The 25,028-nt window shown below is 47.0% G+C and overlaps 1 protein-coding gene across 1 annotated transcript; it reads left to right on the top strand.

Moving 5' to 3' along the window:
- The first annotated feature begins 14,459 nt into the window (after positions 1-14,459).
- Positions 14,460-21,507, top strand: LOC136621102 (ubiquinol-cytochrome c reductase complex assembly factor 5-like). The gene is made up of 3 exons (XM_066596340.1): positions 14,460-14,561; positions 17,426-17,586; positions 21,379-21,507. The coding sequence occupies exons 2-3, from the start codon at positions 17,436-17,438 to the stop codon at positions 21,480-21,482; spliced, it is 255 nt and encodes an 84-aa protein (XP_066452437.1). The 5' UTR covers positions 14,460-14,561; positions 17,426-17,435; the 3' UTR covers positions 21,483-21,507.
- The last annotated feature ends 3,521 nt before the right edge of the window (positions 21,508-25,028 follow it).

Raw genomic sequence — 25,028 nt, 5'->3', positions numbered from 1 at the left:
TGAAGGGGTACATAATCTATGTGTTGTGCGCTTCGCTCCTCTCCACGGGTTTTTCTCGGCTGCCAGCGCTGACGCCAGTCATTGACTTCAACATGCTTCTATATGCCTCATCAAGCAGGTCCAACATGGGTTTTCATTCTGTAGTCAATGGGAAACACTTGTGATCCTCTGTTGCTCGTCACATGTTCATGAGGGTTGGAATTTCACAGAAGTGATGCGAGGCGTTTTTGCATATGCGGTAAAGCGCATGTTGACATGTGTGATATTGGGCCGAGTTTCTCATCCTGATATTGCGCTCGCCCGTGTGAATGTAGCTTTAGGGCTCATTCACACAAATGTAATTTAGAGTCAATGAAAGTACATTGATATTCTGTGACCCACTAACACCAGCGGGTTTTTTATTGCGTATAATATGTGCATTAGAAAGTGCTCTATTCACCATGTATTACGCGCTTACATCCCTATTGTTCTCCGGGGGTTGTATATTAAACGCTGTACATATGCAGTACATTGTGTATGTGCGATTTTTAATATGCAACACCAATGAGGGACAGAGTTTGGAATTTTTTTAAAATAACTATTTACACTGCCCACCATAGCGTGTGTTTAAATACACTGCCACGCGCGACGCACAATCGCCCTATGCAGCGATAGCCGGCTCTCACAGCGGTAAAATGCTGCGTAAGTTTAATTCCACACGGGCGAGTGTGATATCGGGCCGGCTTACATGGCCTAATATTGTGCTCGCCAACATTCGATTTCTCTGCGGATGTCAGTTGTTTGTCAAAAACGCATCACATCACTTTGGGGAAGTAGCGATCCTCTGCCACAGCTTTCAGGCTTTTACTAGTTTTAAATGGGAGACCTCACATTGCACTTGGGTGCGCCAGACGCGCTGTGTGATGCTTTTGCCGGCGCCATTGAAAACAATGGGCAATGCTAGAAAATGCCCAAAGACAGGACATGCCGCAATATTTTTGCCGCATCGCAGAAAAAACAAACGCTCATATGTATGACACCATTCAAAAGAATGAGTTTCATATTCTTGCGTCTCGCAACGCACAAATCTTGTGCAATTTTCTCAACTGTGTGAAAGCGGCCTCAGTTTGAGGATTCTGTGGCAATGTCTGCGTGGGGGGTGGGGTTGGCCGCGGCACACTCGGTCCATGGAAAAGTCCACATTACTTTTATTCTCTTCAGTATTCAGTGGTAGCGAGGAAATCCAGTGCAAACCCATCAGCCAATGGCAGCACCTAAACTTAGTGCTAGGAACATAAACACTGGCCCCTCAAGGCGCTAGCCAAACAGTAATTCCCTCCCTATTAACACCGTGGCCTAGCGCCACTACACCGACCCAGCAGCGCGTCGGTCTGGGGCCGTCCTTTCCCATACTGCACCCTGCTCTCCCACAGACGTCGGGCCTCCCTTCTCCTCTCGAGGAGTCGCTCCAGCTGCTTCACAGAAGTGATAGGAGGCTTTTTGCTAGAAAAATGCTTCTCGACGGCATGAAAACGCACGTTGGTGAGCGTGATATTGGGCCACGTTTCTCAGGCCGCTATCACACTCGCCTGTGTATAGGCTGTATTCAAACAGACAATTGCGATTTTGTTCCATAAAAATGGTCCAATTTTTTTAAATGGTCAACCCACAGAAACCCAAAGTTACACGCGCCAAAAACGGATCGCACTCGCATCATTTGAGTACTATCCATTTTTTATCACACTTTGACTTAAATGGGCAATTTTCATTGGCCCAAAATAGGACATGCTTTCTTCTTTTTTAGACTATTGAGTAAAAAACGCTGTGTGAATATTCCCATTCAAGTCGACGAGTTCTATTTCCGTGTAATTTTAGTCCATCTTTTTTGGTCCAAGAGGCTCACTGATAAGCCTTAGGCCGGCTTCACACAGGCCACAAGAATTGCACAAGATTTGTGTGTTCCGAGACGCACATATCTCACACAGATTTGAACCCCGTTATTTGAATGGGGTCACACACCTGAGCGATGTTTTCCTGCGTAGCACCGCGATGCGATGTGAGAAACAAAGCGCGGCATGTTCTATCATTCTGCGTGATCTCACATCGTAGCGCCCATTGTTTCCAATGGGGCCGCCAGCAGCAGCGCACAGCGTGTTAGGTGAGTGCGATGTGAGGTCTCCCATTGAAAACAACGAGAGAAACTCTGCAATCCCCCGCCGCGGCTGACAATCGCTTGATGGGAGGTTGTTTTGTCATGAAAACGCCTTGCATCCTCGGGGAATTCACATGGTGGGGAGCGCGATATGGGGGCAGGATTCAGGGCCCAATATCACCCTCGCCAGTGTGAAGTTAGCCTGAGGACGCATCTTAATGTGAATAGCGTGGCGTCCTCGCAGACCACCTCTTGAACATGGCATTTCTAACACCGCAATTTTTGAGCGCTGTCTGTTTTATTTTCGGGTGTTTTAGCACTTTTTAACGCCCCTAATCAGCCATAACAGTGATTGGGTGAATTAATAAACACTGTCAAATGCTGTAATAGGAGTTGGGAAACGCAGTTCGAAATTGCGGTAAAATGCTGCAGTGTTTTCTTAACGCATGTGTGAGAGCAGCCTAATGGGTGACCTCTGTGAGGGTGGCCGCACACGGGTGTATGCACATATATGTGCACAATAGTGTGACATATATGCGCAATGCAGGGTGTGCGGCCATGTGCTATAGCGCCTGTAGCAGCACTTATAAGGTTGGGTTCTCACAGGGCGGATTCTCAAATGGGCTCAGGCTAATGGAGGACAAGATGACCGGACTCAGGCTCACGGATTTTGGCCATGTAGTGCAAGCAGAACCACTAGAAAAATCTATAATGCTTGGACTGATCAGCAACAAAAGAAGAAGACCTGGCCGCTAAAGAATACAATGGCTTGATACCGTCAAAGCTGATACTGGCATGAATATCAGACAACTATGCTAATAAATAAAAGGTGCACGTCTCTTCACATCTTAGGCGTTACTGACTCCTCCGTGCGCTTTCACAGAAATGTAGGACAGCTGGAGTACATTTCTGGCATAGTTAGTTTTTGTTATAAACTATCAACTTCCCACTCCAGGACGTACATTTACGTCCTGGAGCGTCGGGGTATCTATGCAGACAGGTCGCGGGGCGACCTCTCTGCATACAGCGCGGGCGTCAGCTGTTTACTACAGCTGACACCCGCGGGAAATAGCGGCGATCGGCCAGTTATCCGATCGCGGCTATTAACCCTTTAAATGCCGCTGTCAACTGGTGAGATCGGGGAAGCCGTGCAGGTGTCATGGCTGCCGGGGGCCTTCTGAAAGGCCCCAGGGCTGCCTTGAGAGACTGCCTATCAAGCCATCCCCTGTCAGAATGCAGTTACGTCATACTGCAGGAGCAATCAAAGTATCGCATATTGTAGTCCCCCAGGGGGGCTTTGAAGTAAAGTGAAAAAAAGAGCAATAAAGTTTTTTTAATTGTAAAAAAAAAGTAATAAAAGTTTAAATCACCCCCCTTTTGCCATATCTATAATTAAAAAGTCTAAATAATAAAATAAAAATAAACATATTTGGTATCGCCGCATCCGTAAAAGTCTGATCTATCAAAGTAGCGCATTATTTACCCCACGGTGAACATCGTCCGAAAAAAGAAAAAAATAACGAACGTCAGAAATGCACTTTTTCAGTCACCCTGTCTCCCAGAAAAAAACGCAATAAAAGGCGATCAAAAAGTTGTACATATTCCGAATTAGTACGGAAACTACAGGACATTCCGCAAAAAGTAAGCCATCGCTGAACTACGTCGACGTAAAAATAAAAAAGTTATTGCGGCACAAGATGACCGCAGAAAATAATTGAAAAAAATTAAACGTCTTTGAAGAAAAAAAAAAAAAAGAGTAGTATAGTAAAAAAAAAAATTATACAAGTTTGGTATCATAGTAATCGTACTGACTCATAGAATAGAGTTATCATGTCGCTTTTGTTGCAGTTTGTGCGCCGTAGAAACAAGACGCACTGAAAGATGATGGAATGTTGTTTTGTTTTTTTCCATTTTACTCCACTGGTACATTAAATAGCACCATTGAAAAATGCAACTTGTCCCGCAAAAAATAAGCCTTCATACAGTGACGTCGATGGATAAATAAAGGGGTTATGATTTTTTTAAGGGGGGAGAGGAAATAACGAAAAAGGGGAAAAAAAAGGGCCGCGTCATGAAGGGGCTATACATAAATGTGTCGGTCTGGGGTGGCGACGCCCCTCCCAACAAGCCGCACCTCCTTTTCAGGTAAGTGCTGCACTGAAAAAGCCACCACATTTTTGTACACGTGTGCCTTGCACCAAATTTTGCAACAGTTTTACTCCAACATCCCCCCCCAAAAAAAAATTAGAACAACTCTTACCTTCACAAACATGATGACACATTTGCCAAGGATTTTATTTACAGGCACCTTGTTATAATAGTCACTCTTGAACACTTCCTTCTCTAAGAATTTACGAGTGGCGAGATGGAAGGTTTCATTGGGACGATAGAACCAACAGCCATACAGCCACTTCTCACCTGCAAAATAAAATGTGCCTTTTGTCCTTTTCGTACTTTGGTGACAACGTTTTCAAGTATACTCAGTTTTTCTTAGAAGGCTTTATAACCGTTATTTTGATATGTAACCCAATTAGGGATGATTGGGCCTGGGTCAACATTTGGTCTGCAACAATGATAACAGTTTAGTAAAATATTATCACATTTTTCAAACCCACTTTTTTTTTTTTTTAACCACGTGTCCCCCTTGTGCATGAAGCAACCTGCGTCAGCGAACACACCAAGGCCTCTGACAGGCGGACATATTCAAGCCACATTTATGGGTCTGTAATTACAAACAAATATCCCAGCCTGACGGCGGGTCTCTTGATCTGAACTCCGAGCATCACAGGAACTTATGATGCTTGTAGCTCGGGTCAGGCCGGGACACTTGTCCGTCCTACGGGCACATATGTGCGGCCGGCATACGGTCATCTGTCACTAAAGTTAACCATACACCAGAAAAAGCATCCGATGGTGGGATCAACGGACAATCTTATGTGTGTGTACATATGACCATTCCTCCCCCCAAGATTCTTTGACATCTTATGTAAAGTGGCATATTAGAGTTAAAGCTTGCCATACAAATGACAATAAGTGAGGGCCGAACCCATGCTGGGCTGACCGCTGTCTTGTGTGTATGGCCAGCTTACCTGGGAAGCTGAAGCCACAGATGTTATGGCCTTACATCAATTACTATCAGTGTTTCCTAAAAGAGTCATTTTGATGATCTCGGTTTACTGCAAACGATGCATCCTCTTCATGTTACTTTTTTTCCTCTCTTATACAATATAATACAAAAATATACACAATATTATACAATAATGGAAAGGCAAAGACTGAAATTCCTACCTGCATTGTCCTCCCAGAGGCGCTCAATGCAGACAATATGTGGCTGGAGGTTGGCCTCCGCGGGCTCCACATACACATAATCCCCAACGTGGTACATGCTGTTCTTAAAGCTGCAGTCTTGGCTGTAGGTTCGGTATTGTCCAGACTGGCCAGAAACTCCTCCAGGATCTTCACTCTTTTCTGCTTCTTAACAAAGAGGGTTAAAAAAATAATAATACAAGTTTAAAGGGGGGTTTCCACACATATATTATTGATGACATCCTCAGGATAGGTCATCAGAGGTTGGTTGGCTGGGGACTGCTGCTTAGGGTGATCTGATTGGGAATCAGCAGTCAGCGCCGCAATACGCAGAGGTTGAGCAGAAGCAGTTGGCTCTGACCTGTCTGGTGGCCAATGCTGGTAATTACAGGCGCAGTTCTTGTTGACTTTTAATATAAGCTGAGCCTGCAATTATGAGCGCCGGCCGCTACACAGCGGTTGGAGCCAGATGCTTACGCTCTAACCTCTATGTATGTGGCTCTAACAGTGGGCACCTGATCAGCCAGGGTACTGAGCAGTGAACCCCAGACGACCATTTATTGATGATCTGTTCAGAGGATAGTCCAGCAATATACACTCATTCTCAAAAAGTAATCCCTCCACTAGAAGTCGTCGTAATTGAATGAAACTTTCTCTGTGTGATTGTAATGTTGGTATAAGCGATTACAATATCAGAGCAAAAGGATCATTTATTGTGGAGAGGCTCTAGTACCCTGTTGTACCGCCTCTAGCTTGGGTACAAGATGTGATACAGGCAGGCATGGAAGTTCTACTACCCTGTTGTACCACCTCTATCTTGGATACAAGATGTGATACAGGAGGGCATGGAGGCGTAGTACCTTGTTGTACCGTCTCTAGCTTGGATACAAGATGTAATGCAGGAGGGCATGGAGGCTCTAGTTCCCCTGTTATACTGCCTCTACCTTGGATACAAGATGTGATACAGGAGGGCATGGAGGCACTAGTATGCTGTTGTACTGCCTTTAGCTTGGATACAAGATGTGATACAGGTGGGCATGGAAGTTCTAGTACCCTGTTGTACCACCTCTAGCTTGGATACAAGATGTGATACGAGAGGGCATGAAGGCTCTAGTACCCTGCTGTAACACCTCTAGCTTGGATCCAAAATGTGATACGGACAGGCATGGAGGCTCTAGTACCCTGTTGCACCACCTTTAGCTTGGATACAGGATGAGATACGGGCATGGAGGCTCTAGTACGCAGTTGGGCCGCCTCTAGCTTGGATGCAAGATGTGATACCGGTGGACATGAAGGCTCTAGTATCCTGTTGGGCTGCCTCTAGCTTGAATGCAAGATGTGATACTGGTGGACATTGAGGCTCTATTAGCCTGGTGGACCGCCTCTAGCTTGGATGCATAATGTGACAAGGGTGAGCATGGAGGCTGTAGTACCTCTAGTTTGGATCCAAGACATGGAAGAGGCAGGCATGCAGGCTTTTGTACCCTGTTGTACCGCTTCTAGCTTTGATCCAAGGTGTGATACGGAAGGAGGGGGGGGGGAAGAGCATGGAGGGTCTAGTACTCCGTTGGCCTGTCTCTAGCGTGTAAAAATAGACTGACTGAATTTGTGTATATTTAGCGCCAAAATTGGGAAAATTTCGAAAACAAAATAGTAATTCTAATCACATCTTCAACTGCAATATCTCAAATTATGTGCAAACATAGTGTACAAATTTCCATCCGTTTACTTTATTCTGGAAGCACATTGGAAAAACTTTTAAATTTTGTATGTCTAAATGGTTTTTTCAAGCAGGAAAAACTGAAGAGACTCACCCCAAATTTTGTAGCACTAGTTCATCTCTGTTCTGCAATACCCCCATCATATCCCCAATCTGTTTACTGGACACATGATTAGGCCCATAATGGAGGGAGCATCCATTGGATTTCAGGACACAGCTGAATAATATTGAGGCCCAATTGCCCACTTACACAGGAAAAAAAATGGACTCCCTAAAAATAATCCCATCTCCTTTTAGGCATTTCCCAAATCTTAGATAAAAGTAATGATGTAAACAGTGTGGTATGTCCGAGGACAACGGTAATTACGGAGGCCTGGATGGGCACATGGGACAATAAAACCGGGTATCCCTCCTCCTCCCATGCTTTTTGGGGGGTATTTTTTTACGTCAGTGGCAGGGATGGGGTGTAGAAAGTGGCGCCCTGTGAGGCTTGGTAAGCTTGCTGAGGTACGGCGGTCTCTCACAGAAGGCGCTCAACAAGCTGCTCCCGGAACTGCAGGAAGGCGAGCGTTCCCGGGGCTTCTTGTAAATTACAGATTACAGGTAGCGGTCTGAATAATGCCAGGCTCACACAGCCATATGTGGAATCCGCTTATGGCGGCATAATGTACTGCACATAACTGTGTTCTCACACAGGCGGTCATGCGCACTCCACCTTTTTGATTGTTTATATTTCCCGTGCAGTTTAATGATGTATGGGCTGCAGCGAATATCTGCGACCATACAGCACAACGAGGTCTATGTTGCAGATATCCGCGGTAAAAGCGAGCATTCTGCGTTCTATTTTTTTTTGTTACTGGATTATGTAATTCTGACCACTAATGTGATAATTTAATTCAATGCACTTCACTGTTCCACATACTACTGCAATCAAACGCATGTAGAATCTGCAATTCCTATCTGCTCTTGTAAGACCAGCCTAAGGTAGATCACATGAAGAGTAGCAAGCGCTTGTCTGACTATGTGAAGCACTATTTAATAAAAGCAAAGGATATAGTCTTTATGTGTCCACATTCCCGTATATCTACATTCATCAGTTAATGCAACAGTCTGGTTTTCTGGACCTGGGTATATTCTCCCTGCAGTTAGAAACAGACGGACTGACATGAATGAAGTGAGGTGAGATTTTTTTTGCTATTGTGAAGATTTAGGCTGGGTTCACACAGGGCGGATTTCCGGCGGAAATCTCGCGGTTTGGCCGCAGAAAAAACCGTGAGATTTCCGCCAGGAGAACCGCCGCGGTTTAAGCCGCGGCGGCTTTGAAGCAGCTCGGCCGCATGCTTTTCCGTTGCGGCCGGCGCTCCCATAGAGGAGAGCGCGGCCGCGATGTAAATGAACAAAAAAAAAAGTAAATAAACATGCTGCATCTTTTGAAACCGCGGCGGCTGCAGTCGCGGTTTCAACCAGATTTACCGCAGCGGATTAGCCGTCCCGTGTGGATGAGATTTCTGAGAAATCTCATCCACATGGCTGGCTAATACCGAGATTAGCGGCCGCGGGCGGTTTTGCCGCGGCCGGATCTGCTGCGGCAAAACCGCGGCAAATCCGCCCTGTGTGAATCCAGCCTTAAGGTAGATCACAGCCTTTTTATACTATTGGATAACGGCGATCACGTGACCGGGGACCACTCATTCGGGCCTCCGGTCACTGCTTAAAACTCTTGGCTACCTTTGGTAGTCAGGAGCAAGGGGATTTAAAATTTTCTGCGTATGTGTCCATCATGTTGCCGGCGTGCGCATGCACAGAATTCGGGGAAGGTCCACGGATAAAGATCCCATCGGGGGTCTAATCCAGGGGCCTTAGATAATCTCATCTCCCCTCAAAGATACGATTTTTTTAAACGTTACTTGATCGCTTTTATCATCAGATAACAAAGATCAGGTGACCGGAGGGGGGAGGAGCTTAAAAAAAAATAAACTTTTATGTGATCGCTGCTATCCATTGGATAATGGCAATCGCGTAATTGGAGGGTCACATGCCGTAGCCCCCACACGATAGCTCCAGGATCTTGGGTACCTCTGGTAGCCGATAGCAGGGAACTGTCGTACGCACAGACCTCAGGCCTTTACTCTACAGGGCCGGCATGCTTTTACGGACATGTAGACTAAAGCCCAGACACGCAGGAGGGGAAAACACGTATGGTCACTAAGGGGTTAACTTCTCTTTGGTTGAATTTCACTGGAGGAAATAATGCAGAGCAATCCGTACATTTAGTGCAGCGACATGAAATTTAATTATTTAGTAAAGTGCACGCATTTTTAATTGGGTCCTACAGAAGACGATCGGAGGATCTGCAGCCCGATATCAATAAATGTCACTATGAAGGCTGAATAAGATCTGTAGAAATGGAGGACTCAAAAAAAATAACAAAAAAAAGTGTGATAACATACATTATATCTACCCAAAACATGCTACCACCTGCAGATGGCCAAAAAAAAAGCAAGTCCTTAGGGTGACTACCCACTAGCGTTTGTGAATTTGCTCCTTTTTTGCCCCAGGTGTATGGGGCTTTCTAATGTTAAAAACGCATCATGGCAAAATCGTAATTTACTGTGAAATCACGATTTTGCACAATGCAATTTTGACAAGTCCCATAGGCCCCTGGAGAAAAAAAACACTGCGAATTTCGCAGTGAAAAAGAACTGTATTAGGTAGTCAACCTTACACAGCAAAAATAAAAAAAATGTAAAAAAAACCTATGACTTGAGAAATGGAGATGAAAATACCCCAAAATAAGTTGCATCATTAGGTCCAGCCCATGTCACTAAGGGGTTAATGCTTTAACCATGATACACAGGACAACATTGGCAGTTATTATGACATCACATGACATCGCAATGGGCTCAGAATGTTCAAAGCTCTAACCAAAGCCATCTTGCATCACTTGAGTTTGACAACTTGAAGAGGCCAGACGGTAGGTACGCAGCTAGCAGGGTGGGGAGGGGAGGTGCCCTGGGCGCCCCAATGGCAGCTGGCGGGGTGGTGAGGGGCCCTGGGCCCGGCTTCTGCGTATGTGTCCGTCATGTTGCCGGCGTGCGCATGCACAGAATTCAGGGAAGGTCCACGGATAAAGATCCCATCGGGGGTCTAATCCAGGGGCCTTAGATAAGTAATCTCATCTCCCCTCAAAGATACGATTTTTTTAAACGTTACTTGATCGCTTTTATCATCGGATAACAAAGATCAAGTGACCGGAGGGGGGGAGGAGCTTAAAAAAAATATAAACTTTTATGTGATCGCCGCTATCCATTGGATAATGGCAATCGCGTAATTGGAGGGTCACATGCCGTAGCCCCCACACGATAGCTCCAGGATCTTGGGTACCTCTGGTAGCCGATAGCAGGGAACTGTCGTACGCACAGACCTCAGACCTTTACTCTACAGGGCCGGCATGCTTTTACGGACATGTAAACTAAAGCCCAGACACGCAGGAGGGGAAAACACGTATGGTCACTAAGGGGTTAACTTCTCTTTGGTTGAATTTCACTGGAGGAAATAATGCTTTATTCACTGAAAAAGCCAAAAGGGGAGGGGCCCTGGGCGCCCCAAAGGCAGCCGGCCGGGTGATGAGGGGCCCTGTGCGCCCCAATGGCAGCCGGCGGGGCGATGAGGGGCCCTGTGCGCCCCAAAGGCAGCCGGCGGGGTGGGGAGGGGCCCTGGGCGCCCCAATGGCAGCCGGCGGGGTGGGGAGGGGCCCTGGGCGCCCCAATGGCAGCTGGCGGGGCGGTGAGGGGCCATGTGCGTCCCAAAGGCAGCCGGCGGGGCGGGGAGGCGCCCTGGGCACCCCAAAGGCAGCCGGCAGGGTGGGAAGGGGCCCTGGGTGCCCCAGAGGCCGCCGGCGGGGTGGTGAGGCGTCTTGGGCGCCCCAATGGCTGCCGGCTGGGTGGTGAGGGGCCCTGGGCGCCCCAGAGGCAGCCGGCGGGGTGGTGAGGGGCCCTGAGCGCCCCAATGGCAGCCGGCGAGGTGGTGAGGGGCCCTGGGCGCGCCAATGGCAGCCGGCTGGGTGGTGAGGGGCCCTGGGCGCCCCAGAGGCAGCCGGCAGGGTGGTGAGGGGCCTGGGCGCCCCAATGGCAGCCGGCGAGGTGGTGAGGGGCCCTGGGCGCCCCAAAGGCAGCTGGCGGGGTGGTGAAGGGCCCTGGGCGCCCCAATGGCAGCCGGCGGGGTGGTGAGGGGCCCTGGGCGCCCCAATGGCAGCCGGCGGGGGGGGGGAGGGGCCCTTGGTGCCCCAAAAACAGCCGGCGGGGTGGGGAGGGGCCCTAGGCACCCCAAAGGCAGCCGGCAGGGTGGTAAGGGGCCCTGGGCGCCCCAAAGGCAGCCGGCGAGGTGGTGAGGGGCCCTGGGTGCCCCAATGGCAGCCGGCGAGGTGGTGAGGGGCCCTGGGCGCCCCAATGGCAGCCGGCGGGGTGGTGTGGGGCCCTGGGCGCCACAAAGGCAGCCGGCGGGGTGGTGAGGGGCCCTGGGCGCCCCAATGGCAGCCGGCGGGGTGGGGAGGGGCCCTGGGCGCCCCAAAGGCAGCCGGCGAGGTGGGGAGGGGCCCTGGGCGCCCCAATATCAGATGGCGGGGTGGGGAGGGGTTTTATTATACTTTAGATTGTACGCTCTTAGAAGCAGGATATATATATATCTATTTATAGTAGCAGCTTTCCTGCACCTATAATTACATATATATACACATACATACAGCAATAAGCAGCAGGACAGATTGGATCAAGGGTGATAACCGATCGCCACATCTGGGGTCAGGAAGGAATTTTTTTGCCCTCCTGAGGTAGAACTCTCCGGGGGGTTTTTTCGCCTTCCTCTGGATCTTTGGGTCCGGCGGCTCTCATCTCAGGACAATGGTGGACTGCTCAGAAGGACCGCAACAAGTTCTGTGGTCTCCACCGGGCCGACCTGAGAGTCACTGTGATCCTTGCGTCATTTATTAAAAGGGCCGGTAATATTTCATTACAATGTTGCTTATTTCTATTCTAATAAAATATTCTATAAATCTACATGGTGGTGTTTGTCTTTTATCTAGATTTCTCCTTACACAGCGGTCATGATGAGAGTGATCGCTGCCGCTCCTTATTCTAGAAGTATATAATAATTTGAATCCTCTCCCAGTGACACGGCGGCAGCTGCTGCGGGACAGGAGCTATAGGGGCTCTATATGGAGAGCTGAGAACATACAGCTGTACCTATAGTAATGTCATAAAGGCCTCTCCTGTCCCCAGTTACAAGTGTTTGGGGGTTCAGTCTATGATGGGGGCGCTAATATTGTCCGTTTCCTCATGTCTACACAACGGACTAACTGAAAAAAGACTGAAGACTGGACAAGAAGGCCAACTGAGTACAGAAGACACAACAGGGGGTCTCACATAGAAATAGGAAACGGACTAAAGAGGTGTCGTTCACAAGGTGCAACAAGTAGCCATGGGGGCTCCTGATCCATACAAACCCCACACCTGAAGGACATATATGTACATTCTATTGGGTAAAGGGGAAAAGTTCCTCACAGTCGTCCCGTGCAAAAGTATCCTTAAAGGAAGTGTCCAGAATCAGAATATAATGCGAATGAAAATTTGGGAGGCTCAGGGACCCACTGGGGTTAAATTGTAACCAATCCAACCACAGCCTTTGCCATAAGCTTAAAAACCCTCAGTTGGGTCCTCCTTAAAAAGTAAAATGTATACATCAGGGGCGTTTCCTGGCGTATAAGCCAAACACGTCTAATCATGGAAAAACATTAGATGATGGACAGAGATAGCCTCTGAAGGGTCTCTGTAGACCTGTATGCAGGCCAGAAGACACAAGTATCAGTTCCATATATCAAAACTGTCTACCAATATGCAAATAAGGGAGATGGAACAATACCTCTGCAGCGCCACCTACTGGATGGCAGCATTCCTGCAAATCAATGCCCTACTCTTCATAAAGGTCTGTAGAGAAATGATTGGGAATTGTAAACCAAGTCAGAATCCATACACAGACAGCGGTTTCAGGGATTTTGCCCCTCATCAGTGTGCAGTAGGATGCTTGACTAGTAAGATGCTTGTCTGCTCCGACGTCCTGGCAATGCAGGGAGGCCGTACGCCGGCTCTCTGCGTGTGCTCTTACCGCTGTTGTGTCCCTGCTCCCGGGCGCAGCGAAAAACTGCGAGATTTCCGCCGGGAGAACCGCTGCTGCCAAACCTGCGGCCGCTTTGAAGCGGCCCAGACGCTCGCTCTTCCACTGCGGCCGGCACTCCCATAGAGGAGAGCGCGACCGCAGCGGGAAAAAAAAAATAGACATGCTGCGGTCGGCAAATCCGCGCCGCAGCGGCGGCTTCTGCCGGCTTAGCCGCAGCGGATTTGCCGTCCCGTGTGGACGAGATTTCTGATAAATCTCGTCCACATGGCTGGCTAATCCTGGGATTAGCGTCCGCATGCGGATTTTCCGCGGCGAAATTCCGCACGGAATTTCCATGGCAAATCCGCCCCGTGTGAACCCAGACTTATTGTACTTTTTTGCGCTGCTCACATCAGCGCGGTCCCAGCAGCGCCATGTGAGTAGGTGGGCCAGCCGATTTAGTCCCAGGTGTTTTCAATTTTCCACGCAAAATTGCACCTTTCAGTGCGCAATTCTGTGCAGACGGTGCACAATTGCAGACCTAAATAGAGTATGTCATGTTTTTTTTCTGCGCCCTCAAAAAACATGCAGAAAAAAACATGCGCCGACAGTTTCAGCCTGGGGGTGCATGAAGGCTTTGGCAGTGGAAGGGACTGCTGTGTCGCCCTTTGACCCGACAAGCTCCAGGTCGTGGTGCCACTCACTAGATGCCTTGACGCAACCTCACTGCTGGTCATGGTTGTGGCAGCGTTCCCGCAGCATAGGGACTCGAGGGTGCAAGGTCGCAGTGATACAGCGCGAACTTGGGTTGAGTGACACCTGAGTCGCCATGTAACCCTAGCCTTATGGGGTGCAACTGGCACAAACTTATGGGGCATCTGGGGGTGCTTCAGCGTATGATCGAGAAATTGTGTACAGCACAGTGCTATGGGGCAGCTGCAGCCTGCATGCACTGTTATGGGGCATCAGTGGGTGGCACACGTGAGGTGGCTGGCTCTGGCGCACACTGTGTTATGCACGTTGAGGATTGCTGCTAGCTTCCGCTTTTATCTTTATCATGTTTGGGTTCTCAGACAATTCTTTACACTGCGCATGCTCCGGAGCGAGAATCTTCCTAGGGTTAAGTCACTGTTGTCCAGTCACGTGGTGTTCATCATGTGTTGGTTTCCCAGGGAAAGCGATAGTCACGCTGACCTTTAGTGCTCTATGAGGGACCGCTCATGGACAGGAAAGCGGCGAGCACTGGCTGTACAGGTATGACCGTACCGGAGACGTGTAATGTAGTCATACAGCGCACATGTATGTAGACGCTGTGGAGGACACTCCTGCAGCATGAGCTTTCCTTGTCAGTCTGCCATGTTCCTCAGAATGTCATCCAGCGCGTTATACGGGATTGCCTGTCAGGTGACGCCCTTAGCCACCAATCACAGCGCAGCTTTCACTTTTCAAGAGCTAAATATGTAATGCAAGCTGCGCTGTGATTGGTTGCTAGGGGAAACCAAGGTTTCTCTTTAACCCTTTAGAGATGGCCAATATACTTTTTTTACTGACTTCACTAATGGGCTTTTAACCTGCACATACATATTATGGCAGTGGCTCAGCTGACTACTGACAGCCAGGCTGCTGCCCTAAGGGCTCCTTCATGGAGGTATCGGTAAAATATGCAGAGAATAGAACCCATTAAAGGGGTTGTCCCGCGAAAGCAAGTGGGGGTATACACTTCTGTATGGCCATATTAAAGCACTTTGTAATGTACATCGTGCATTAAATATGAGCCATACAGAAGTTATTCACTTACCTGCTCCGTTGCTAGCGTCCCCGTCTCCATGGTGCCGTCTAATTTCAGCGTCTAATCGCCCGATTAGACGCGCTTGCGCAGTCCGGTCTTCTCCCTGGTGAATGGGGCCGCTCGTGCCAGAGAGCTGGTCCTCGTAGCTCCGCCCTGTCACGTGTGCCGATTCCAGCCAATCAGGAGGCTGGAATCGGCAATGGACCGTACAGAGCCCACGGTGCACCATGGGAGAAGACCCGCGGTGCATCGTGGGTGAAGATCCCGGCAGCCATCTTGCTAAGGTAAGAAAGAAGTCGCCGCAGAGCGGGGATTCGGGTAAGTACTAAACGTTTGTTTTTTTTTAACCCATCCCTTGTGTTTGTCTCGCGCCGAACGGGGGGCCTATTGAAAAAAAACAAAAAACGTTTTGGCGCGGGACAACCCCTTTAATTTCAGTGAGTTTGTTTAGATTTCCATATTTACTGTGTATTTAAGTCATAGAAAATATTTTTTTAAAAAGTGAGATGCTCTACTTTTCTGTACATTTGCGCACTAAAAATCCTCATAGAAGTCTATGGGGTTTGCAACTACATAAGGAGATGTGTAATTCCACGGCAGAAGGCCAGTTTAGTCTAATGAGATCCACGTGTTCCATTTCAAGCAGTGCGTCCAATGAACATACCCAGCTGGCGGGAAAAGTACAGTAAAATACGCCGATATGCTCCCCAAAAAGTTTTGTTCAGTGTAGAAAAAAATTGCGCTGAGGCGCACGCACATGCGTATACACTCGTGTGAAGGAGCCCTTCACAGATAAAGGAGAGGGGCCTCCTGTCACCCATCGGCAGCCCACACTGTGATTGCAAGGTAACATTAGTTTCCCATAGCAGCCGGTTGCCTGACAAAAGCCTCCATGTCCACCATGTAGCTCAGCCTATTAGGTAGGTCCCGCCTCCAGCAGAGTCTAAGGCCTCCTGTCAAAATTGAATTGTGTAATCCGCACGGATGATCCGCAGTTCTATATGCCCATAGACATTCATTGGGCATCCGCAGGTAATTAAATACCTGCAGATGTCAGTTTTTCCCGGCATGCGGATCGCACGTGCAGGAAAACACCCTCAGAATGCTCTATTTTCTGCGGTTTCCCGAACGGACGGCGGACCCGTGGGAAAGTAGGAGATTTTTATTTATTTAAAGTTGAAAAATCCCCGCCCCCAGAAAGCACTGCCCCTGATCGGCTGAGCTCTGTAACCAATCAGGGGCAGCCCCCAGCCATCAATGATTGGTCACAGCGCTCATCCAATCACAGGCAGCCCTTAGCAATGAATGGCTGAGAGCTGCCTGTGATTGACTGAGCGCTTTGACCAATCACAGGCAGCGCTAACCTGTCAATCAATGATGGCTGGGTGCCGCCACTGATTGGTTACAGCACTCAGCCGATCAGGGGCAGTGCTTTCTGGTGGCGGGGATTTTTTAATCCCGGGCCTACAGAAGACGTCTACTGGGGCCGGACGGCTCTTCTAGGTGAGTTAAATTTTTTTCTCACTTTTCTTTACAGCTAGAGAGGATTTTAAGGGAAGGGCTTATATTTCAAGCCCTTCCCCGAAAATAATCGCTGCGTTGCTTGCCTGCAACCCATAGCTTTCAATGGGGCTGCAGAAGCACTAGCCCCATTGAAAGCAATGGATCGCATCGCGGGCCTCTGTCACAGCTATGGCAGAGGATTCCTTCATATTCACAGTCCCCGCAGGGATGAAGGAATCTCCTGCCATAGCTGTCACAGCTGTGTCAGGGGAGCGCGATGTACTGCCTATGTTCTCAATGGGGCTTGCGCCAGCCCTATTGAAGCCAACAGGCGATAGTGCTGCTTTTTCTTAGCGCTGCGAGTGTGCAGTGAAGGCTTCGCAAAAGAGAATGAAACCATTAAAAAATCATTGGTTTCATTTTTATGCGTTTTCACTCACTCTCGCAACACAAAATAGCCTATCGCCAGTGTGAAGCCGGCCTGAAAGAGATATCCGGGCGTCATCTTAGGCCATGTGAACCGCTGGAAAATTCTGATGCGGATTGCAGTAGGGTTGCCGTGGATCTGTGCGTGGGTTAGACTTGTTTAATGGGGAAAACAGGAAAACCTGACACAGATTCTCAGCACATTAAGCAGTGACATCAGTTCTTTTTTTTTTTTTTCCCACGACATGGATTTCAGATTTATGCCAAAAAAACAAAAAACTTTCAAATAAATGGGACACTTGATGAGGATTCGATGCAAATTCCAGGTGAACACGGCTTTAAATAGTTTCTTTTGCCTTTTTTATGAAGAGTAGAATTGGATTTGTTCTTTCTCTTGTAGACTTGCAGATATGAGGTCTAGGAGCACAATTCAAACTCTAATGGATATGGTCCCGGGGAAGCGGAGATTCGGCATGTACCGCTTCTTGCCTTTCTTCTTTGTCCTCGGAGGAGCCATGGAATGGTTTATGATCAATGTTCGAATTGGCAAGGAAACATTTTGTAAGTACTGCAGTCTTCCTGCTTCCTCAAAACATCTTGTGTTACATACAGATATCCTGTTGCCTTACTCTAGTAGATTCTCTAGTTTTTGGGCGCTGTGTGTGTATATAATATATATTTTTATATATATCCCATGAAAGGCATTTTTTCACTTGGCTTTAATTGCATTTCCCTTACGCCCATGACCGCACCAGTGAAAGACCACCTCCCATCCAGACAGGAAACGGGAACCTCCCAGATCTCTTTAAAGGCGGGAACACCCTTCACCTCACCAGTTCCTGTTTCCTGTCCTTGGGACATGTTGGAAAATGCTGAGCTAGCTGTTTGGCTGCCTCTACTCTGTCAAGGCTTTCTTCAGGGTGGGCCGCAGGGCCTTACTCCCAAACTCGATGGCATAAGAGGTTACCTGAGTCATTCCATGTCAAGTGGTCTAATGCTCCCCACCTTCATATCTGAGATTTTGTTCAAAATCTGTGTATTGCGTGCCCATGGTATCAAAAGAAATTTCCCAAAGTTTTATGTTCCTACAGCTAATGTTTCCTGAGTTTGATCCCTCTGTTAGGGGGTGTCTGCAAGTACACTCACAACAATGAATAAAATGGTATTTTTTTTAGATTCGGAACTTCCACTTGGTTGGTTGGGGTTCAACATCAGGAAAGAGTACCAATACTTCAAGGCTACAAGACAGCGTTTGAGTTTCACTAGTACTCTATTGGGGGATTCTCCAATCCAATGAACTGTTGGCCATCAGTAGTGTAGTACTTCAGGCTATAAACCTCCCTAATTAGTAATCTAGTATAACCTCTCTTGGGTGTGTAAGGGAAATAACAAGATTACTTACACATAATTAGTTTTCCATGGGCCCACGACAGCAACGCTAATTTTCCCCCTTCTGCTAGATTAAAAAAAAAAAAAGATAAAATAGTAAAAGGAAGTCAATGGAATGTCATAAAAAGGGACTGAGGAGGTGAAGGGTTTTCCCGCCTTTAAAGAGATCTAGGAGCTTCCTGTGTCATTTCCGTATGGGAGGCGGTCTCTCATGGGTGTTTTTTTTCCTCAACCATTTGTCTTTTGTAGCTGGTATACATTGTAGAATTCTCAGTCTTATTCATTGTTGAGGCCCTCAGACGAGCTCTCTGGCAGCCTGGTCTCCAGCCCTCCCCCTCGTCCCCTAGCCTATTCTAAGCTCAAATCTTAAAAAAAATCAAAATCAAACTTAAAAAGTCAACCCCCCCCCCCTGAAATGCTGTGTGGAAGGGGTGTCTGTTGTAGTTTGTTTGTAATTAAATTGTCAAATCTTTTCCTCCTTTTTGAATATGTATATTATAAAATGTAGAGTTTGATCTCAGATTAGGCTCGGAAGAGAACAAGAAGGAGGCAGGAGACCAATTAGAAATTATGCTTTTTAACACAGAATAAGATGCAATTCATTAAGAAAAATAAATAAATTGATGCAAAGGGAATCTGTTATTACTGAATGTGGTACATGGACTTATAAGCTATTTCTCTGTTATCAGCCCAAAGGCTGAAGCATATTATATATTGTTATGTATCTACCAAATAAAATGTAGCTAAGATACACTGTGTAACCAGATACCAGGAGACTGAACTGGAATACACCCCTGCTTGCTCTTCCTCTCCCTACCCTGCTGTAATAAGTCTCCCATATAGTTAGCTGAGAACGCAGTGTAAGTGGAAACTGGGAGATTGCAGCTACAATCCCCCATGGGCCCCCTATCTCTCTTTCTAGCTTCCTGTATCTCCCTCCCACCTTTTCTGTATGTAACTCACATAAGTGAAAGTAAATATACTTTTCCTGGTTTCTTTATGTGATGAAAAGATAAGATGAACCAATAATTGTCAGGGAACTGGGGTCCGGGTAACTGGAAGTCCCTGAAACTACCCGCAACTCCTGTCCCTACCTACTTGTCCCCCTAGGCTAGGCCCTAGGGTGACAACTGGGCAACAGTCCCTAAACTCGCTAGGGATGCAGGGCAGGAGTCAGACTCACAGACAAATACAGGTAAACACACAAACAGAAAGGCAGGTCAGGCAATCCGGGTTAGCAACAGGAGAGAATGAGGTACAAGGGGTCAGGCGATGGCAAAGTCAGGTCTGAAGCCAGAGAGTCAAGGCAGGAAATCCAATACAGGTAACGCGGGTGTAGCTGGAGACCAAACATACACTGGCAAGGTCCAGAGGAAACTGAGTGGCTTAAATGCTGTCAGAACTCCTGCCCCAGCAGCTGATAGGGGCAGGGAGCCTGACAGCAGCAGGACCCAATCCCAGGACGCCGGGAGTGAACAGCCCCTGTCACCTGCTCAAGACAGGCAGCGACAGAAGGAACACGCCTGGGCGTCATGGCAATGGGGATGCGGGGCAGTAACCTGCCGCAGCCCCAGTAAAACGGCTAACTAGGCGCACGGGAGCGTGCGAACTGGTGCATCGGACCGCGGCAACCAGGGAAGGTCTCCAAGATCGGGACTCCTCTGCGCCGCAGCCTGGGTAATAGGACTGGTAGTGCGGGCACAGAGACCCTCAGAGCCGCCAGACCTGACAATAAATGTTCGCTTTTTAATAAGTAAAGCTCTGTCCATGATGTAATAGGGACCCAGAGATTTGGATTCAATATACAAACATCCCTCTGAGCCTGTCAACCTTATAATAAACATTTGTTCACTTCCTATATGCACTGGGTTTACATCAGAAGTCGGATCGTACATGACTACCACAGATGGATGGAAAGCTGTTAATGAGCGGGAAAGCCACAGCTCATGAATATCAAGAACTACACAGAATACGCTCATCGTTCATTGAGCAGCGCTGTGCAGATACAAAATTTGAACAGGCAGATTACTTAGTGCGTCGCTCAATGCACTTCCAGCTGACACCGAAGGAGGTAAGTATAACACATCCCCGGACTCGGGGTCACTCAGTGGGTCACATACTATCAGCCCATAAGTCTCTTTAACCACTGACCGCTACAGGACGTTAGTTTACATCCTGGCTGTGGAGTAGTTAACTCAACAGTAAACTTGCCAGTAATCACAGAGGGCCGATGGCTTGCCATGGCAACTAGATGCCACGCACTGGTGTCCAGGCCTGCCACTGTTTGTGATCAGAAGTACTGCAATGCATTATTATAGTGATCAGGGACATAAACCAAATATGTGAGTTTTTAAATATTTCTAATCATTGTATCCGTAACTACCTGTACATTACTTGAACACTATTTATCCTGCACGTCAAATGTAAGGTAAAAAAAACTTTAAAAACGGAGGCAAAATGCTTGTTTTGTTCATTTTGCCTTACAATAAAAAACCACAATAAAAGTGAACAAAAAAGACCTATGTACTATCAAACAGTACCAATAAAAACTACAGCTCGACACGAAAAAACAAGCCCTCACAGAGCTCCATCCAGGGAAAAATAAAGTTATGGGAATCAGAATGAACGATGTAAAAAAAAAAAATTCCAAAAATTGGTTTTTATTGTGTAAAAGGGGAGAAACCTAATAATAAATTTAATACCAAAAATAAATTTGGTATCCTCCTAATCGTATCAGGCTACAGAGAAATATATATTGTTTATGCTGCATGATTAACACTTACATCAATTCTACACCTTTTTTTTTTTCTCTGTCCCCCAATAAAAATGTATAAAAGTTTTACAATGCATTTTATTTAACCAAAAAGGGTACCAATGGCTCTTGAAAAGTGTAAATCGTTGCATCCTTCTGGCCAAGAAGGGCCGGGTCCTTAAGGAGTTAAATGTTTCTGATCTTCCTTTCAGATGATGTGTACAGAAGACGCCAGTCGGAGAGAATGTGTGAACAAAGAGCTTTCCTGCAGCAAATTGCCAACTCAAATACCTCACAGAGTAAAAACCATGACTGAAAATAAATATGTATTTCTCATAAAATGGCTTTGGCATTGTCAGTTATTTGTCCCCAATTTGATGACCAATGTCACATGAGTGTAATATTCGCACATTTCTGGGATTTCTGGCCTTAAGGCCTCCTGAACATGGGCGGGTCGCACCCCGCATGCGGGATTCCCGCAGCGTAGTTCAACCCGGTGCCCGGCAGGCATACCTCTCCAACATTATTCTCCTCTGCTGCGAATGTGCCAGCCAGAACTGCAGCGCACATGCGCAGTATAGAGGACGCCGTGTCATTACGCGACCACAGAACGGACGGCTTCCATTGACTTTAATCGAAGCCTGCCGTTCGTAGCCCGCACAAAATCGCAGCATGCTGCAATTTCTTCCCCACGAGCAGAAAATGACAATTGCATATTCTCATAGCATGCTATGGGCTGGATTTGCTGCAGAATCCAGCTCCAGATTTCGCAATGCAACTCCGTCCGTGTGCAGGAGGCCTAATGGAGACATTCAGAGGTTTCCAGTGAAAAACTGGGGCAGAAACCAATAAAAGTTGGTTTATATACTCAGTGGGGATTGGAGTTTAAATTTTTTTTCTTTTTTGAAGGATAAAATAGTACCGAAAGTGGCCACCCGGGGAATAATTAATGGCTAAGTACTAGCCATTCTTATTAGGGACTGGAATATGTTTACTATATGATGGCTCAGTCATTTGTTATGTTGGAAAAACCTATATACAGGATTTTATGTGTGATATGTGGTCCTCTAGATACGGATCAGTGTGGTCCTTGGATGTGGTCGGTACGGTGAGCGCTATTTGGACATGGTTCTGCAGATCGGGTACGGTGGGCGCTCCTTGGACGTTATCCTACAAATGGGGTACGGTGTATGCTCCTTGGACGTGTTTAATAATTTGTTAGCCCTTCACGGTTTAACCAGTGAGGTACCCTCCGGTGATGTTAGAGTCCTAGTCCTGCAGTCCTCTGTACCAATCTGAATAGCAGACTGACACAATCCTTTCACTAGCTGCATTATATATGCCATGGCAATCACATGCAGCGCCACATATTCCCCTGGTGGCAACATTTGGCTGCCAGTCTGCACCGCTATTTCTAACAGTAAAAATGGAAATCTAACAGATTGGAAACAAACTAACAGCATTCTGTTTTTTTGAAAACCCATTGAAATCAATGGGGAAAAATATGGAAACGTTTAATTCCATTTTTCTGAGCCAGACACGAAAAAAACAGATGGAATTTTGACAGAAAGCCCTAAAGCAGGCGTGAAAGCAGCCTTAGCTGAGCAAGGGATCTCTTAGGCTGTGTTCACACGGGGCAGATTTGCGGTGGAATTTCCGTGCAGACTCTCCTCATGGAAATTCCACGACATTTACAGTCTCAGCATTATAATCCGCACAAGACCCGTGTGGAAAATGACATGCTGTGGAATTGAATTCTGCACCACAATTTTATCGCAGTTTCCACTGCGGAATTCACCTCTTCTCAATAAGGGGGAGAATTCCGCCCAGAAATACGCGATAAAACCCACTTAAAATTTTGCACCAAACGGACATTCCGCAGCAACTTCACCCTGTGTGAACGAAGTCTTAGTTTGCCAATAGCTATTCCTTCTGCCTCCCCCATACACAGGCTTGGCTGATTATACTCGCTTTCTCTTGTTGTAGATTAGAGTACCCATCTGGCGGCCTATGGTCCTTGAGAACAAAAGATCTGGCATATTGAAACTCCTAATGCCTAAAGGTACCCAGAGTCGTGCCACGGGCTGCGGCTTTACCCAGGAGCATAGTCATTCAATGTATGGAGGCGAGCGAATCAGAGGTCATTCTGATCGCCCGTCTACATTCACAGTACACAGGAGTCATTCTAGATTTGAGTGCTTCCTGTTTACACGGCCCGATTATCACTTGGCTTTTAGTTCTGCTAAAAACTAAGCAACTCCGACCGGTGAGCAATTCCCCGCTGAGTACCCCGTCAGTGGCCGCTTGTACACGGGACGATTATCGCTTGAATTTGCTGTTTCCAGTGAGAATTGGGGCGATAATTGCCCTATGTAAGGTACCCTCACCCTTCTCCCACCCCCCACCCCATATATGAGATGTCCAATACGCCGGGGAATAATAGAAGTGCTTCTCATTGTCTGCACGGCTGATGCTTTTTCTTCTAAGATCAAAGTATGGAAACCTCACAATACGCTAGAAGTACAACATAATTTACAGGTTAAGGCCCGATTCAGACGGCAGAGAGTCCAAATTACAAAGAAGGTGCACATCATTCCTTTATAGGGAGTGTTTCACTAGGAATCCCAAACTGTAAAACTCTGGGATGGTCCCCTATGACAATTGGAATGGTGCAGATTTATGAAAGCTATTAAAATTAAAAAGAACCTTTTTGTTTCCCATAGCATCCAATCACAGCAAATTTAATTTTGCAAGATTACCTTGAGGGAGAAAAGCTGATCTGTGATTGGTTGTTATAGGCAGCAAGGACAGTTTTTCCTTTAGACAGTCTATCAGACATCACACCTCCCAGTGCAGCGGATTTGTACCTGTTCGGCCGAGATCTGACCGCCAAACAGGTGTTTGACTCCGTGTGTCACACGTGTAATCTGTTGAACAGTGCGTGTTTATTGTTCGTGAATACTGACAATCTGGTTCATTTACACAATGTCGGAGGACATCTCCGAAAAATTCAGGTGAAGGAAATGTGCCGACTCAAGGCTGTGCTCACAATGTGGTGACAATGGAGGAGAATTAATGGGAAGTTACTTTCAAGAAGATGATGCAACTTGCCACCCATCTCAGGCCGTATTTACGTAGCCGACTTTATCACGTGAGTTCTGTGCGTTGTGAGACGTACAGAAATAGAACCTATTATTTACAATGGGTCTATTCAAACGGGCGATTTTTCTCTTGTGATGCAGCAAGAAGGAAAAATTGCAGCATATCCTTGATTTGTGTAAGCCACACCTGAGAATAATGAAAACAAAGATCTGGTACCGTGTTAGCCAGTAGAGCAAAATGTGATTGTTCTCAGCAAGAGAAACGACGTAATCTTGTAGATATGATACCTTTTAATGGCTAACAAAAATACATGATGTAATAATAGCGAGCTTCCGAACCAACGCAGGGGTACTTCTTCAGGCTTATCGATTGGATCTGAAGAGGCATGGATATTTATACACACTTATAACATACATACTTATGACAAGGCACAGATATGGATGTGATTGGTTCGCACTTAAAAGGAATTCTGCAACAGCAAACAAACTTTTTTTGTCTGGGCACTGATAGCGGAGTGAAAGTTTTATGGTCCCTAAATTACTGTTGGAGGGGGGAGGTCATCAGGCTTGAATATCTACAAGAGGTACACAAACATTTTTAGCTTAACACTGATAAGGGAGTGAAAGTTTATGGTCCCTGAATTACTGTTGATGGGGGTCTTATCTGTGCAATCAAGTCTCACACTTCCCATTCACGCATAAATCCTGGGGAATAATTTAACCCAGTATTCAGCGTGTCAAAGGTTGTTATCAATTTATAT

This window comes from Eleutherodactylus coqui, chromosome 3 (genome assembly GCF_035609145.1).
Source record: "Eleutherodactylus coqui strain aEleCoq1 chromosome 3, aEleCoq1.hap1, whole genome shotgun sequence".
NCBI lineage: Eukaryota > Metazoa > Chordata > Amphibia > Anura > Eleutherodactylidae > Eleutherodactylus > Eleutherodactylus coqui.
The sequence above is the reverse complement of the archived record's forward strand: the minus strand, read 5'-3'. Positions and strand labels throughout refer to the sequence as shown.

Coding starts and splice junctions, on each gene's coding strand:
- LOC136621102 (XM_066596340.1), top strand. CDS start 17,436: ATGAGGTCTAGGAGCACAATTCAAACTCTAATGGATATGGTCCCGGGG. Junction 17,587..21,378: donor AATTGGCAAGGAAACATTTT/GTAAGTACTGCA, acceptor TCTTCCTTTCAG/ATGATGTGTACAGAAGACGC.